The sequence below is a fragment of the Glycine max genome, chromosome 18 (genome assembly GCF_000004515.6).
Source record: "Glycine max cultivar Williams 82 chromosome 18, Glycine_max_v4.0, whole genome shotgun sequence".
Classification (NCBI taxonomy): domain Eukaryota; kingdom Viridiplantae; phylum Streptophyta; class Magnoliopsida; order Fabales; family Fabaceae; genus Glycine; species Glycine max.
The window spans coordinates 5,008,611-5,026,400 of record NC_038254.2 but is presented as its reverse complement, the minus strand read 5'-3'; the positions used below and the strand labels follow the sequence as shown (position 1 = coordinate 5,026,400).

The following is a 17,790-nucleotide window of genomic DNA, read 5'->3' as shown; positions in this document are numbered from 1 at the left end:
GTACAGGAGGTGTCTTGCTATATGGGGACAAAACAACCAACTTTCATATATAATATATCTCCAAGCTTTTACTGTTATTATTGGGAGGCTTTTTATTAAATTAAATGTAAATTCCATTCCTCTTTTCAAACGTGTTTATACTTTATACTATTACATACTTTTCTCTTATTTTCATATATATATATATAGAGAGAGAGATTTCCTAATTTACTTTCACTTATTTTTTAGACCAATGCTGACCAATATTCTTGGAACATTGATTATAAAAGTAAAATCATTTTTTTTTCCAATTGGGACGCATAAAATTATATTATCTATTTTTTTTATATTTTCTTATAATTTTTACAATAATTTTTATTGGTATAAGAATTCTTACACCAATGTCCTAAAGACATTGATTATCAATATTTTATTATTTTTATAAAAAAATAAGTTAATAAATTATAACTACAAGATTGTTAAAATACATGGAAGAACTTGATGTAACTTACACCTTTAAAAAAAAAAGAGTATGGTTAGCTAATCCTATAGACATTTGTTAGAGAGAGATTTTTTTTTATAATTTTTTTATTATATTTACGTATATTTTAATATAAAATAAGTTTTTTTTAGAGATTTTGTTTTTTCTAATAGTATTCTTGAATCATCGACGTGATTAACAGTTAGTTTGGGACATTTACTATCAACTTTATGAGATGAAATAAAAATTATAGATGAAATTCTAAAACCAACAATAAAAGTATTTAAAACTTTACTATACCATCTGAAATACTAAAATTAACAATAAGATATTTAAAATTGGTTGATGGCGATACTAAGAAATAAGAATAGTACAAAAAGACAAAATATCATGAAGAGACAAATTCGTAACTATTCACTATTGTTAAAAGGTTGTTTATTTGGAAAAAAAAAGAAACAAAAAATGTAACTCATATTTATCCCTTAAGGGTAGGAAGAATATAATTTAAAATAAACAGAGAAAAAAATTAATTTAAGCGTATCTCAATATACATGATTAATGTAGCTCAATTGACAATATAACATATACTAAATTTATGAAGAAGAACTAAGTTCTATTCTCATAAAATATATTCTTATTGGGAGAGATATCTCGGGATCTCACTAGGAAGGAAAATATTAAATAGTATGATTAAGAAGAAATATCTTTCAAGAGAATAAGAGAGAGTAATTTACTGAATCTTAGCTTTTGTAATTTTTATTTTTGATTATTAAAATTTTAAGCAAAAATTATTTATAAGTCTAAGTAAGAAAAGTTTCTAAATTTGAAAAGTTATACAAAGGCTTATATTAATTTTTGTTATAATTTCTAATTTTTGGAGCATTTTGCTTATGTATCCATTCTTATTTTTTATTTTTATTATGAAGATAATATTTTTTTTTATATTTTGCTCATATTGATCTTTTTATTTAATCTTCTGTCTTTTCTCTTAGTTTTATTTGGTCATTTTTGTTAATGTCGAAGATCTTTTTCCACAAAAGATTACTATTATTTTTAAGCAAGTAGAATTAATAGTTTGAATAAAAGGATAAAAAAATAAAAATAATACTTTAAAAGTTAAAATAAAAATATAATTTAGTCAATTTAAATCTTACGTGTTAACTGATCTATTTTCCAAAAAATCTAAAATCTATAGTGAAAGTTATAAAAATTATAATATGTGAGAAACATTAAACTCGTTGCTTTTCTATGATAAGTCATCGATTAAATAATACTAACATGTTATTTTTCTAAGTGAAAATGAGGTTTTATATTTGAATTTTATAGATGAAAAAAAATTATTTGAGAATTTTCTTTTTTACTATTACTGATTAACCAAATTTTTTGATAAAAATTAATCATCAATAAAATTAAGAAATATTTTACACTAATGTTATAATAAAAAAATATTATATAAAAAATAATATATTAAGAGAAATTATATTTGTATAATAAAAGAGATATATGCAATGTTGGAAAAAAATGTAAAATAAAATAAATAAATTTAATAATTTATTAAATATACAAATGTGTTATAAAAGAATATTATATGTGAATAATATAACATATATTAATGCATATAATGAACACTAATTCTCAATATAGCTAAGTTTTTTCTTTTTTTCTTTCCGCTGTTTCTACTAATTTTGTGAAAATGGCCAATGGATTTTGAAAATTCACCTTCCTAATAAGAACATGATAATGAAGTATTAAATAATTATACAGTAAAATAAGATTTTTTAGATATAATTTACTAGTAAATGATAAAAGTTTAAATTTAATAATAAATTTTAAGATAAAATATCAAAATACTATTTTATAAATGTATAATAATCAATCAAACTTATGCTCCTACTCCTTACTCTCTCTCTCTCTATATATAGGTTTTAGAGATCAAATGCTTTGGAAAAACCCAGCTGTATGTGCATTGAATGATGTTTCTGTCTTATGAGAACAACTAACTAATTAATTTGGGCATTGGAGAATGGCAGTAGGAGAGTGGCAGACCAAAATGATTGTGCTCCATGAAAATGAATGATTTCTACCATCAATAGCTCAAACTTTTAGCTAATTTTTGTAATACACTTTGGGTCTCTAGCTACCATGAATTTGTACCAGAAAATAATATTAACACTTAACACTAATATGAATTCATAATTCTTCTAATAGGGAAAATAAAATGTAAAGCATATTAAGAATTCTCAAATAAGTTTATATTCTATTAGAATGTCAAATGTTACTATAATGTATCATATATCATCATGTACTTCTTTAATAATTCTGCAGCGTATATATTTTATATTATTATATATATAATTTATTTATTGTCTTTTTTATTTATTGAAATGAATAACTCACATTGTCCATATCAATATCATTTTCCATATCTTTATAATTAGAAATCAATATTAGGCACGAAAATTTTATATAGGTAGCATTATCCATTATATATTTATATATATATATATATATATATATATATATATATTATCATTACAAAAACCGGATTCGACGAAGGCTTTAAATTCTGTACCCTGACATTTGGCAGCTAAAGTTGAGCTGAACCATATTCAATTCCTCTGAATCTCTGATGCTTGGCTGAAAATTCATTCTTCATGGCCCTACTTGATTGTGATTAATGGGCCTACAACAGTGTCATAATTTATATTATGGGCCCCCATTTTTGTAGTCTCTCTCCCTTGGCCTTTCACTCTTTTCCACAATTTAATTTTCTGTCCATAAAATTACTCATGGGATCCACGAGAGCGTCACAATAATTAAAAAAAAAGTTGAATTTAAAATTTGGTAAGAGAAAAGTTGCAAAGTGAGATTTGTATTCTTTGATTTGAAGGAGACCAAACAAGAGATTTAATCACTCAAGAAAATTTAATATTTGAATTGTTAAATGATACAGAGAATGTTCACATGAATTTTAATTTTAACGACAAACAATGAGCTTGAATATGATTAGCCAGACAATACATGTAAAAAAAATGTCAAAGATTGGATGGAAATCACGTGTGAACCTTTTCTTTTTTTAAGAAAAATTATGTGTGAACTTAAGAATTTAATTAAAATGTATGGATAATATTTTTTTTAAATTATTATCTAATGATTGATTCTTCTGTATGGTAAGATTAATAAATTTTGTAAGTTATTTTAAATTTAATCTATAATGATTTTTAATTAGTTAAGAGAAGAAAATATTAAAACTAAATATTCTTATGAAAATTAAATTTGTGAAATTAATATAAAAATATTTAAATATGTGTGTGCACTTTATTCTTGCACTATTCAGTGTAAATTATTCCAAGTCTCACTCGATCATATTAAAAACCGTATTGGGAAATAAAATTATTAACAGTTGATATACATTAAAATTAATCTAATACATACTTTTAAGATATATAAAACTAATTACTCTTTGATAATATATTTATAATTTTTTAATTTTAATAAAACTGATGCAATTATAATTTGAAGATGGATAAATTAAAACCATATTCTATATAACATTATAATTGATTATATGAGAGTTTTTTTTTGAGAGGAGATTATATGAGAGTTAGTGTAATTAATCTATCTATATATATAAGAGTGATAAAAATATGTGATCTTACGAATTTGTAATGTAGAGACACAATGATTTCCGCCAAATAAAACATTATTTTCAGAATAAAAATATAAAATACTATTTTGCATTTTTTATCAATATTTGTTCAATAAAATTAAAACACATGCATGACCTTGTTGATATATATGATTTCTACGAGAACTATTTCATATTAAATACTACTAAAATTATGTAAGTATATATAATGTTTACCTCACAAAAATGAAGAATAAATGGTCAAGGTCAAGTTAAGCACTAGAATGAAAAGGAACACTAGTTCTCCTACTTTAACGTATATCCACTATCCTTTAACGTATATCCACTATCCTTTGTATATAGGATCTAGGATCTGCTTCTTCTCTCCCTCTCTCTCTTTGTGTTTTTCCTTTGTGATTTCGCATGCATGTGCATGGTTTTCTGAAAGTTACATGACAAGGGTATTTCCAGTCCAGCGTTTGCTACAAGCATCCAACAATGGATTGCTGCAGAAAGGCCTCATTAATCCTGCTCATATCCTGCCACAAAACATGGTTAACATTACTATCAATAACTCCACATTTTCTTACCCCATTTTGTGTCATTCAGTTCAAGATTCTCACTCTGTTGCTATCTTCTATGGTGACAATCCTTTTGTTCACTCCTTCTCACTTGTAATGTTCAATCTCATGATCATCACTGCCATCACGAGCATTTTCCGTATTCTTCTTAAGCCCCTCAAACAACCTCTAATCATATCCCAAATAATAGTAAGTTCCTCTTGTCACATTTATCATATTGTCAATTAGTTAATATATTAGAGCCAGTAATATTATATCCTCCTACAAATCTTTCTTATTTTTTTTACCGAGAATATATAAAATGAAAAAGTAAATGTATTGAAAATATAAAACATATTCAATTCTTATCATAAAGTAAAATGATTATTTAATAAGATATCGTAAGAGGATTTAGAATTATTGTTTGTACCTATATAACACCTTGTGTGGCATTGTGATTATTATTATCATCTAATAATTGAATGTTGTTAAAATTTTCACGTGTTTCCAAGGCTGGTGTGATTGTTGGGCCTTCCTTTTTGGGAGGTATTAGATGGTTCCAAAGTAACATGGAGACTGAGTCAACCAAATTCCTGATAAAAAATCTTGGAAAAATGGGATTCATGTTCTTTGTCTTCGTCTATGGTGTGAAGATGGATCCAACCCTTTTGAAAAAATCAGGGAAATTGCATTTATCTACGTCATTAATTGGCATAATAATACCCATAACGATAGTCGTTGCTGTGGCCCTAAGCATGAAAAAGATCACGGACAAACAAGAGGCCATGATTCCTTCACTAGGAGCAATAGCAGGTTACTTGGGGGTCACATCATTCCCTGTTCTCTACATCATCCTCAAAGAGTTTAACCTTCTAAATTCAGATATGGGTCGATTTGCATTGTATACAGCATTAATTGGTGACACATTGGGTATGATTTTTGTCGTGTTCGTTGAGAAAGGAGAAACAAAGATGTTGACTACCTTATGGTATATAATTTCTTTTGTGGGCTTTTTAGCATTCCTTGTTTTTATTGTTAGGCCCATAATGACATGGATCAATAACAATACCCCACAAGGGCACCCAGTGCAACAGTCCTTTGTGGTTGCTATTCTTCTTGGGGTTTTTGTGATGGGCTTCGTAACTGACATGTTTGGCATCGCAATTTGTAATGGGCCATTGTTTTTGGGCCTGGTAATTCCTGATGGGCCTGGTGTGGGGGCAACACTTGTAAAGAAGGCCGAAACAATTATGAGCGATCTCCTTCTACCATTCTCATTCATTATGGTGGGATCATACACTGATTTCTATGCCATGAGCGCTTCTGGTTGGTCAAGTTTGTCACCATTGTTTGTCATGGTTGTTACTGGCTACATTATCAAATTCATTTCCATTTGGATTGTTCTATATTTCTGGCGAATGCCACTCAGAAATGGACTAGCCGTTAGCCTCATTATGAGCTTAAGAGGCCATGTTGAACTTATATTGTTTGTGGCATGGATGGAGAAAAAAGTAAGCTCCACCTTTAATAGTTACACTAATTTCTTTTATATTTTTAATTCTGATTAGAATTTGGTTTAAGAAGAGTCTAACAACACATATTCTAACACATCCTCATATAACCCACTCTCTATGTTTATGAAAACTAAAAAAAAAATTATAGGGAAACTTGTTAAATAAAAAATTGAAACCATAAAAGTTATAATTCTTGATATATTTCAATCTATAATATTGTGTTCAAAATAGAGTAAAAAAATACTAACAATACACTCTTTTCAACACTCTTTATTATTAATTAAAACTAGTTTGATGAAAAGAATATGTTAAAAATTATGTTGTCTGTGCTAAAGTATATTATTATCATTTCTCTTTTATTTCAAAGACATACAATTATATATGCACATCTAGTCTAGTACAATTGATATATCATTGTTGTGGTTACAGATCTTGAAGGTTCCAGCCTTCACATTACTGATTATTATGACAGTAGCAGTGACAGCAACATGCTCTCCTTTGATCAACATATTATATGATCCAACAAAGCCATACATGGTGAGCCAAAGGCGGAACATTCAACACAACCCTCCAGACCAAGAGCTTAGAATAGTGTTATGTATTCTTGACACTGAAGCCATAAATGGTCTCATCCGTTTGCTTGATATCTCAAATCCAACCTCAAGCAGCCCCTTTTCAATTTCTGTTGTTAGACTAACTGAGCTTGTAGGGCGTTCCAGCCCTTTGTTCATAGACCATGAAAAGCAACAAGTTCCTCCCATTTATCAATGGACAAACACCATAAACGTCCTTGAACACCATCAGGAACTCAAGGGAATGTCCATGCAGCTCCATTTCTTCACATCTGTGGCCCCAAAGCAGTCAATGTTCCGAGACATATGTGAGCTTGCCCTAGAACAAGAAGCTTCTTTGATCATCTTACCTTTCGACAGTGCTGATGTTCACGACCATGCAGCGAGAGCAGTGAATTCACAGGTCTTGAACAATGCACCTTGCTCAGTTGCAATTTTTGTTGATAAGGGTCTTCTTGAAATCAACAAAATAGGTAGTTCCATTCGTCGAACTCCATATCGATTCGCCGTGTTGTTTCTTGGGGGTGGAGATGCTAGAGAGGCTCTTGTTTATGCAGATAGGATGGTTGCTAACCAAGATGTGTTCCTCGAAGTTGTAAGGTTTCTCCCTGAGAACTTTCTAAGGTACAATGATATTGAGAGGAAGCTTGATGATGGAATTGTGACTTGGTTTTGTGTTAAGAATGAGATGACTCAAAGAGTGGTGTATAGAGAGGTACTGGTTAGAAATGGAGAGGAAACAATTGAAAGAATTCAAGATATGAATGATGGTGCTTTTGATCTTTTCATAGTGGGAAGGAAACATGGAATAAACCCTATTCTTCTCACTGGATTATCAGAATGGAGTGAAAGTGAAGATTTGGGACTCATAGGAGACTATATTTCCTCTGCAGATTTTTTTGGCTCGGCTTCTGTTTTAGTTGTTCAACAACAAATCTTAAGAGGCTAAAATATGATAAATGTAACAAAATTAAGGATATAACATCCAAAAAAACATTATTTAGGTTTTTTTCGTAAATATACGTTCTTTCTCTTGTTTTTTTTTTTCTTCAATTTATACTACTTTTCAATTTAATTCTCAATATACATTATTTGGACTTTCTCTTTTTTTTTTGTTTTTTTAAATTTAAAATATTATAAAGTATAAATATTATATTATATAATTTTTTAATTGATTTTAAAATTACTTATTTATTAAATTAAATTTTATAATTTTTTTTAATTTCTTTAAGAAAAAATATACAGATAAAAAAATAAAAAAAAATTAGATAAAATTTTTTAATTACTTTGTATGTACTTTTATAGTTAAATTTATGTGTTGTTGATATTTTTTTTTTGTTATGTTGGTTAATTAAAAAAATAAAAAAATTAGTTAGTAGTATTAAAATAAACTAAAAAATACAGTAAAAAAAATAATTGGTACATCTATCTTATACAATAGACATAAAATTTCGAAGAGTAGCAACTGCTCTATTAGATATATCCTTAAAAATATTTATTGAAAATATCTTTAAATAAAAATATATTAAAAATATCTTTAAAATATTTATTTAACAATTATTTTTTGCTTAAGTGATAAGAATTGATATTTTTATTATTTATGGCTTGCAAATATAAAATGAAAAGATTAAAATATCCAAGATACTGATAACTATATTAAAAATATCTTTAAAAATATTTAATTAGCAATTATTTTTTGTTGTCATCCAAATGCAAGAATATGAACAGTATCAGTGGGGTATGTTCTTCTATTAATAAGTTGTTGTTAAACAAAGTCTTCTCATTTTTAATTAAATCTAATGACATAAACAAACTAATTATATTTAGTAATATAATTATATTAAAAATAATTATATTAGAAAATTCAGATTTTAAATAAAAATGTTCACCTAAAAAATATGTTAAGTAAATTAAATAATAAAATAAAAATAATTATATTTAATAATATCATTTTTCTTAAAAAAATTAAAAATAAAAATTATAAAATTTAATTTAATAAATAAGTAATTTAAAAACCTATTAAAAAAATTATATAATGTAATATTTATATTTTATAATATTTTAAATTAAAAAAAGAACAAAAAGGAAAGAGAAAGGTTCAAATAATATATATTGAAAATTAAACTGTCAAATAATATATAGATTGAGAAAAAGTAAGAGAGAGAAAGTGTATTTTTTTTTTATAAAAAAAACCCATTATTTAGCCACTTTCAGGTGCCTAATAGATAGCCAAATTAACTAACTAAATTACTTGTGAATAGTTAAGAGCTAGTATTTAGATGAAGACAAAAGTTTATTGTTCTTCAGAAAGGAATAGATAATGTATGTAGGTTCTTGTAGAGCTGAGTTATGCATCTCTTACTTCATAATCACAGGTGAATAGATAAAATGAAAAAAAAAAACTCATTTTTTAGTTAGTGGGTAAAAAGTGTTAATGACATAAAAATTGAAAAGATTAAAATATCCAAGATACTAATAACTATATTAAAAATATCTTTAAAGATATTTAATTAGCGATTATTTTTTGTTGTCACCCAAATGCAAGAATATAAACGAGTATAAAGTCTTTTCATTTTTAATTAAATCTAATGACATAAAAAACTAATTATATTTAGTAATATAATTATATTAAAAATAATTATATTAGAAAATTCAGATTTTAAATAAAAATATTCACCTAAAAAATATGTTAAGTAAATTAAATAATAAAACAAAAATAATTATATTTAATAATATCATTTTTCTTAAAAAAAATTAAAAATTAAAATTATAAAATTTAATTTAATAAATAAGTAATTTGAAAACCTATTAAAAAAATTATATAATGTAATATTTATATTTTATAATATTTTAAATTAAAAAAAAGGAGAGAGAAAATCTCAAATAATATATATTGAAAATTAAATTGTCAAATAATATAGATTGAGAAAAAGTAAGAGAGAGAAAGTGTATTTTTTTTTAAAAAAAAAACCCATTATTTAGCCACTTTCAGGTGCCTAATAGATAGCCAAATTAACTAACTAAATTACTTGTGAATAGTTAAGAGCTAGTATTTAGATGAAGACAAAAGTTTATTGTTCTTCATAAAGGAATAGATAATGTATGTAGGTTCTTGTAGAGCTGAGTTATGCATCTCTTACTTCATAATCACAGGTGAATAGATAAAATGAAAAAAAAAAAACTCATTTTTTATCTGGTTGAGCGTTGATGTTTTCTTTGTGCAGTCTTATTACACAATCAAAACTAAAGAGACTATTAATTAAACATGAAAGTTAATCTAGCATGACATCTTATATTTCATAGCACGAGAAATTCCCATAATTAACTCTATTGCTTTGTATTTTGTGAAGCACCCAGTGTGAATTTGGGTTTAAGTTGGACAATTTCCACTTTTAATTCGGTTTTTCATTTACCTTTTTTACATAATGAATCTAATGACATGAGAAAGAGTCATAAAGATAATGATTTAATTTAACCTTTAAAAAGCATTATATTTTTAATCTGATTTTTTTAATAAATTAGTTAGTTTTGTTATAAATATAAATATGAAATAGAAATTCAAACTCACAATCTCTCTTTTTTCTTTTTCTCTTATTATCTTTAAACCTTTGTTTTCAACCATCAAATAATCCTTATATCTTCATATTTTTAACCTAATCTACATAAAGATAAACTTATTGAAGAGAATTAGATGATTTTGGCATGAAGGTACAACTGAGTTCATGGGAAGTTATTTAGAGCTTCTAGAACACTCTACTTAACCCAATTTATTTGTTTTTTTTAAGATGTTAGGTAATTAATTAATACATAATCATATATTATATAATACAATAAGATAATTATATATTTAATAGAAAAGCATCATAGTATATATGCACATGATTTATACCATAAATTAATACTAATTTAAAAAAGAAATTAAAATTAGATACTCATATTTAATCATCAGTTATAGTTACAGTTTTAAAAAAAAGGTTAAAGAGTCAAATGAACTAGAAAAACGTGTACAGCGAAATTAGCATTTTCTTTATAGATTATAATTCTTAATTCAAGGAGATTATTCTTCGTAAATTTTGAGTGTACTTAATTAAAATTCAAAGCAATAATAATTTTAAAACTAATTAACAGTCAAATATTCCTCGGAGTGACAAAAAGTTCTTACTCTTCAAAAATAAAATAACTTCCCTTAAAAAATATATAACTTTTCTTATCATATGTATTTCATATTAATTAATAGTAACATTAAGAGTTACAAATAAGATTCAACACATTTAATAAATGATTGAATTTTTTAAATATTTTTACAGCAATTTAATCCTTCTTAATTTTTGATTGTGTGTGTGAAAAATATTATATTTTATTAGGAGAGACAAAATCTATTTTGATGATGAATCAATACATTAGTGATGGTTTTCAGACTCTCGAAAAAGTTCAAGTATGTTTATAGTAAATTTACAGTATGAGTTTACCATCCAGCTAGCATATCCGGTATGATAAACTCGCGGAGTTAACTTTTTGGACCTCGGCTACCTCTCTTTACAAAAATGTAATATTGAGTTAACTAACTACTTAAAAAAAACTTTGCAAATTAAAAATACGAGCTTAAGGCCGTGTTTGTGTGTTGCGTTTGAGTTGGCGATTCCGAAATGGAGGACGACGGTTCCAACTCGATCCGCCGCATGTCAAGCCGAACGCGAAAAGTTGCGTCCAAAATGGCCGCCGCGCTTGCCAGCGCTGACAACCGCACTCAGGCAACTATCTCCGCTCAATTTTCCCTCTTTTTTTTTCAGTTTTTTTATAAATAAAATACTATGAATTGAAATCTGAATAATTAATCTGATAGACGCGCGATTTTGTAACAATTCAATTTAGGCGGCACTTGCACGCTTGGATGCATTGGAGAATGACAATGCGGGTTTTGAAATCGCAGATGCCAATAATGATGACGATGACGCTTCTCTAGACGAGGAGGATCAATGTTAGGGTTTCTTCTCTCTCTTTTTTCATTTCATAATTTTGTTTCATTCCTTTTTTCTTATTCTAATGTTAGTTTTAATTTGTGGTGTCATTTTTTGAGTAAATGGTCTATTTGGTCTTATGAAATTGTGACTGTCACTTTAGTCTTTATATTTAAGAAAATGTCAAAAAAGTTCCTAAAATTATAATTGGATAAATGATGATTTTGGTACTCAACCGAATTTCTTATTTGGTCTTAATGTGTAAAAAGTGTGACATTAGTTGTAATTTTTGTGGAACCATTTTGTCATTAAGTTGTAATGTTTAAAAGACCAATTTAACATTAGTTGTAAAGTTTTGGAACCAATTTGTTATTAAGTTATATAGCAGGATGTAATTGTTGCACTTTTTATATATTTAGGGACTAAATCAGAATTTTTGTTCTTTTAAGGATTAATTCGTTTCATCTAAGTCTCCATTCGGGTCCTGAACATATACTAATATTCCTTCTTTTTGCAGTTTATATGCAGAAAAAGCAGTCTAAAGGCACCAAAAGGAAAACTAGGCAGGCAAAAGCACTTGAAGCTAGAAGGGCCCCAAGAACATTCCTTGAGCTCTTACATGAGGTCAGTGATTACAATTACACCCACAACAGGTCATACACATAAGTAGCACTCTCATGTTGTACTCTTGCCTTGATTTTTGTTTTTGTTAACCCACCTCCTACAAATGCAGGCTAACTTAGAATCATTGCCTCCTCATGTGCCCTCCTATTGGAAAGCCGCAGTTGGACCCCCAAGCTCAACCTCCCGTCGCCACTTCTGTACCGTTTGTGGTTTTTCTGCTAATTACACTTGTGTGAGATGTGGTATGCGGTTTTGTTCCCATAGATGTCAAAATGTACACAATGATACCCGTTGCTTGAAATTTGTAGCCTGATTGATATATATAGCCCATAAAAATGTGCACAAGTATTGGATACATACTGCTGTAATTTGTTATATATCAGTGTTCACTAGCACTGTGTAAAAGCAAGTTCTTTGCTCAACTTTTCCTCTTTTGTTGCCCTTCAGACTAGTGTTTTCAGTTAGTCAGTTACAATTCTGAAAACTGCATAATCTGACCCCTATTGGATCCTGTTAATCTAGTTAACCTTGTTAAAGATGTCCCCCATAGTTATTAGAATCTTATAGTTGACGATTTCAATTCTATGATTCAATATAATTTGGTTACCTATCGATAATCTCAAATGACTTTGTATCTTGCAATACATGAATGAATATGTGCAATTTTGTACCATCGATATGAATCACACAATTCACAATTTGTCATTTTTTCTTTTTACTTCTTTCATCAATTCTAAAAAAAAATATAAAAATTGGAAAGGCATATATGCTTAAATTGTTGAATGAAAAGGAATTGAAGGAGGACTTTTGAAATTATCCTATTTGATTCTATTCAACTACTTCATTTGTCATTCAATGCATGCACTCTATTTGGCTATTTCATTGCTTCATTTCCATTCTTCTAAAATAAAGCCTTCACAAACTCAAATATAATTAATAATTTTGTTTTTCAAGACTTATATGGTTAAGGTTAAGTTGTTTTATCTATTTCTAGTTTAAAATTATTACATTGAACACTAAATATATATGAAGTAATTTTTCATTGTTTTTTAATCTTACGATTTGATGCAAACTATGATTCAAAAATTAGCTTGGCGATTCACAATTTGAATCTTGATTTGATAACCTTGATGTCTTTAGTTGCAATAACTGAAGTTATTATTTAGAAGATCATCTTTATTATGTAACATGGATTATTCTGTTTTACTTTTATTATGGAGCATCCCTTTGTTTATGAGCTTGTATGTGTGTGTGTGCCTTTGTTAGACTGGCACCGAGGAAGCTTACTTCGTAGAGCTTGCTGGATAAGTTTTTCAGTTTCTTATTATTATATACACAAGAGCCTTATAACATGACAGTTGATGCATGGTGCGGATTTAGGCAATCCTGTTAAAGAGGTCCAATGATGTCTTTGCATGTTAGATATCCAGGTACAGTCAGGATCAACTTCACATGCTTGTTCATGGTGGCCTGCTAAAAACTAAATGTACCTTGTCCTTGTTTTAAGTTGCTTAGGGTGCTTTGTACAAAATAGTCCACCTGCACATTGCAAATTGCAATATGTGGACAATTCTTCCACTGAAGGAACAAATGGGAATTGGTTTCTGGTACTGAAATATTTTTTCTATAGAATGAATTAGTTATTTAGTTTTTCTCTGAAATATTAAACAGGTATTAGTAATGAAAAGAAATCATTTAAATTTTATTTTTGTTAATATAGGTTTGCAATGCCACCTAATCAACATACCGCCAACATACAGCTCAATTAAGCATAATCTAATTCTGGTATTGGAAACTGCAGAAAGCCATACTGTTTGTTTGGCAAATTCTTGTAGAACTTGTAATACAGAACAATAAATTTATTAACTAATGATGCTTCATTAACCTTAACATTGGGGTAGATCTGGTGGTGGAGGTAATACTGACTGTGAAAGGCCAACTCCATTTTCTACCAGAAGTGCCATTCCCAAACCCCAATTCAGATGTGAGTCTATGTGACAATGGACAAACCAAATTCCTGATTCGCAGCAGTGAAAGAAAACCATGTAACAGATTAATATGTGATCGTGATACAAACTGCAGAAGAAGACAAAGTTATGCAGTAGTATAATAAGTTACCTGGATTGTCAGCCACAAAACGAATGGCCACCCATCCTCCAGGAGGTGTTCCAATGGTGTTCCTCACGGGTGGGTCTACAAGGTTGAACTTGAGGGGATCAGTTGCTGGGTTGAAGTTGCCAAAACCTGAACCAACTACAAAGAAGTGGAATCCATGAACATGCATAGGGTGTTCCTCAGTAGTCACTATGCTTGTGTCCTGCAGAACAATTTGCACCTTGGAGCCATACTTCACCTTGTAGAGCTTAGTTCCTCGAGAAGGTGTCCATAGCCCCGGTGGCACATTGCCAGTGTAATCAAATTGTAAAGGGGGAACGGGGGGAAAGTCTGTGGTGAAGACACCGGGTATTCCTTCATAGTAGGCTTGCATTAAGGAGGTAGTACTTGGGAGTACAAAAGATACATTATTCATGCTGGCTGTGAAGCGGGTTCCATTTGGTCCTTGACACCGGGGACTATTAGGATTAGTACAGTTGATTAACCCCAATCCCACTATGAAATATAGATTCACATCAACTTTCTTAAAGACTCTAACCCGGGTAAGACCCCTGATCCTAGCAGTGAATGCAGTTGCAGTGGGGGTATCATTGAAGGCTGGCAAAGCTGGCAAAACTGGTCTTGATCTGTTTTGGTTTCTGCGTCTAGTAGATCTGTATTCAAGGATTGCAGTGGTGGTGGTATTGTCAAAGGGAGCATTTACAGCTGATTCATAGGCATGTGCCGCCATGTAGTAGAAACCTGGGGGTTGATCAGCAGTGACTATGACATTGAATGTCTGACCAGGTCCTATCATGAGGACTGTGGTTTTGAAGGGCTTAGTATATGCAGCATCCGTACCAACAACAGTCATTGTGTGGTTGGCAATGGAGAAGAAGAGTTCTTGATTAAGTGTACTGCTGATGATTCTCAACATAATTGTCTCCCCAGCATCTACTGGAACACGAACAGTTTCTGCATTGTATGTTTGTCACATCAATGAATCTGGAACATCTCTCAAAAAACAATTTAATGCGTAACATTTATTCAACCATGCTTTTCTTTAAGGTTTTGTCATAATAATGAAAAATACTTTAAAGGTTGAGATAATCTTTCATTTGAAAATAACTGTAGAAGATCCTAATCCATTATCAATCATTTTAACATCCTTTTTAATAGTAAGAGAATGTAGACATATAGAGAGAGTAATAATTTCACACCTTGGCTTGAGCATCTGTACAGATCACCAGGTTGCCCATTAATGGTGTATGCAACAGATGTATTTGGAGGTAATCCTGCAAAATCTGCCTGCCTTTGGAGAAGCACAAGATCCGTATCAAACCATTCCCCTGTGGCATCATCACAATACAATCTGTTAATGGCACTATAAATGAGAAGCTCATTAGCTTTTTGAATGCCCAGAAGTGAGGTAAAGTTTGATAACAGTGTTAGGAGATTCATTATGCAAGTGAATTGGGCAGAATAAGGAATTGGAAGATGGTTTTAGAGATTATACCAAGAAGGAGGGGAACTTCTTGCTTAGGCATAGAGAAGGGATAAGGAGAACCCAATCTAGGATAGATGATGAAAGCTCCATAAACAGTGGCTCTTAGGAAGCCGGTGTGAGCATGCCACCATAGTGTCCCTTCCTGGTCCCTGATTCTAAATCGGTATGTATAACTTCCCCCTGGTTGGATGGGACACTGAGTCACATAACTTGGTCCATCTGCCCATGGATTTCTCAGCATCCTTAACCCATGCCTGATGCACATAACCCATGATCACTTTGTGAGGAAGACAAATTTCATGTATCATTAGCATAGTTAATTAATACATGGACCAAGTATGTATCATCAGAATAGTAAATTTATTCATGGACCATGTATGAATTATTAGCATAGTGAATTTGAAGCCTAGAGATTTGTGTGGGGAAAAGTTCTGACTGGAGTAAGATGTTTTTAAGCATGGAATTCATGTGAAAGTGAATGATGATGCTATTTACCAGTGGATGGAGATGTTGTACTGTGCTGCATTTACTACTTTGATTACAACAAAATCCCCGTTTCTAGCTTCCACTGTTGGCCCTGGGAACTGCCCATTGACAGTGATTATGTTTTGGGTTTTGCACAGCCTCCTCACTGGCTTAGCTTGAATCTATTACAATCAAATTATTGATGGAATGATAATTACTAACCGTTTCTTAACCATATTAGAGAAATGTAGTGAATAGTTTATGATAATTAAACCAGCACTTACGACAAATTCATGAAAATGAATCTCTGTAGCTGAAGCAAGGGAACCAATAAGAGCAAGCAGGCCAAGTAAGAACCAAGAGCAACATAACTTACCAGAGAGTTGGAAAGTCTTCATTGTTGCTCTGGTTTTGTTTAATGGAGTTTCTTGGGCTGTGGAGGATTCGTTCTAAAGTGCAGCTATTTCTAGACTTATAAAGCGGGAAATGCTTGGAAAGAGAAACACTTGGGTCGTTAATTTGAATAATTAGTCTAACAAAGTAGATTGCAAGGTGCACAGCACAATCAACTGAAGAATAAATGCTAGATTGTGCGATTTAGATGTAAAGAGGTGCACAAGAGTAGAAATACATATGAATTATCAAATACTTTTCTGAAATTGCTTGTTAAGATACTAATAATCTTCTAAGGAGGTCCATCAAACGATCTTAAGGAAAATGACGTTAATAAAGAGAAAATAATTAGACCCAACCAAACCAATATTTCACTATTCACTAAGTGCTAGATCAACTAACGTCTTGAGTTTAATCCTAGGTATATTTGTGTTAAATATTTAGTGAAAGATTTTTGTTACCTATAATAATCTCAATTGATACGAATAAGATTAATTCAGATGAAAGATCTTTGGAATATAAACAAAAAATCAAAATTTCTCCATCTAACTAGGAAGGGAAAAGGAAAGATTATAATTTGTTTTTCCATTAAAAAATTGTCCTTTTAAAACATTACCTAAATAATCAAGAGTTTAGAAGTAGACATATTACAAGTAGGCACGGCAACGGGGCGGGTCGGGGTCGGGTTTTGTTTACCCCACCCCCGACTCCCCATTTCCCTCCCCGCCCCCGCCCCCGCCCCCGCCCTCGAAACCGACGGGGATGTATATTTACATCCCATCCCCGTCCCCGACAGGGGTCGGGTTTTCCTCGCCCCGCCCCCAACATTTTTATAAAATTTCATTAAAAAATATAATTTTAAATAAAACATAAAATTCAATTCAACACTAACATGAAATTTAATCTAATAGTTTCATATTTCAATGTGTTATATATATTAATAATTAGCGGGGCGGGTATTGAGAATCTCATCCCCGACCCCGAACCCGAATTTGACTATTGGGGAAAACCCGAC

General features: G+C 30.0%; 3 protein-coding genes across 3 annotated transcripts; 2 read left to right on the top strand and 1 right to left on the bottom strand.

Moving 5' to 3' along the window:
- The first annotated feature begins 4,417 nt into the window (after window positions 1-4,417).
- Window positions 4,418-7,683, top strand: LOC100806621 (cation/H(+) antiporter 24). The gene is made up of 2 exons (XM_041011955.1): window positions 4,418-6,159; window positions 6,556-7,683. The coding sequence occupies exons 1-2, from the start codon at window positions 5,131-5,133 to the stop codon at window positions 7,681-7,683; spliced, it is 2,157 nt and encodes a 718-aa protein (XP_040867889.1). The 5' UTR covers window positions 4,418-5,130.
- A 3,556-nt stretch (window positions 7,684-11,239) lies between these two features.
- LOC100804465 (SWR1 complex subunit 6) lies at window positions 11,240-12,852 on the top strand. The gene is made up of 4 exons (XM_003551160.5): window positions 11,240-11,485; window positions 11,607-11,712; window positions 12,210-12,316; window positions 12,426-12,852. Exons 1-4 carry the CDS (start codon window positions 11,381-11,383, stop codon window positions 12,627-12,629), a joined length of 522 nt encoding a protein of 173 aa, XP_003551208.1. The 5' UTR covers window positions 11,240-11,380; the 3' UTR covers window positions 12,630-12,852.
- Window positions 12,853-13,997: 1,145 nt separating this feature from the next.
- Window positions 13,998-16,841, bottom strand: LOC100806093 (laccase-3). The gene is made up of 6 exons (XM_003552883.5): window positions 16,667-16,841; window positions 16,413-16,564; window positions 15,927-16,171; window positions 15,631-15,759; window positions 14,435-15,385; window positions 13,998-14,333 (listed from the first exon to the last, which is right to left on the bottom strand). Exons 1-6 carry the CDS (start codon window positions 16,778-16,780, stop codon window positions 14,203-14,205), a joined length of 1,722 nt encoding a protein of 573 aa, XP_003552931.1. The 5' UTR covers window positions 16,781-16,841; the 3' UTR covers window positions 13,998-14,202.
- Between the last annotated feature and the right edge of the window lie 949 nt (window positions 16,842-17,790).

Coding starts and splice junctions, on each gene's coding strand:
- LOC100806621 (XM_041011955.1), top strand. CDS start 5,131: ATGTTGTTAAAATTTTCACGTGTTTCCAAGGCTGGTGTGATTGTTGGG. Junction 6,160..6,555: donor TGGCATGGATGGAGAAAAAA/GTAAGCTCCACC, acceptor ATGCACATCTAG/TCTAGTACAATTGATATATC.
- LOC100804465 (XM_003551160.5), top strand. CDS start 11,381: ATGGAGGACGACGGTTCCAACTCGATCCGCCGCATGTCAAGCCGAACG. Junction 11,486..11,606: donor GCGCTGACAACCGCACTCAG/GCAACTATCTCC, acceptor AATTCAATTTAG/GCGGCACTTGCACGCTTGGA. Junction 12,317..12,425: donor TCCTTGAGCTCTTACATGAG/GTCAGTGATTAC, acceptor CTACAAATGCAG/GCTAACTTAGAATCATTGCC.
- LOC100806093 (XM_003552883.5), bottom strand. CDS start 16,780: ATGAAGACTTTCCAACTCTCTGGTAAGTTATGTTGCTCTTGGTTCTTA. Junction 16,565..16,666: donor TTCATTTTCATGAATTTGTC/GTAAGTGCTGGT, acceptor TGATTGTAATAG/ATTCAAGCTAAGCCAGTGAG. Junction 16,172..16,412: donor TACAACATCTCCATCCACTG/GTAAATAGCATC, acceptor TATGTGCATCAG/GCATGGGTTAAGGATGCTGA.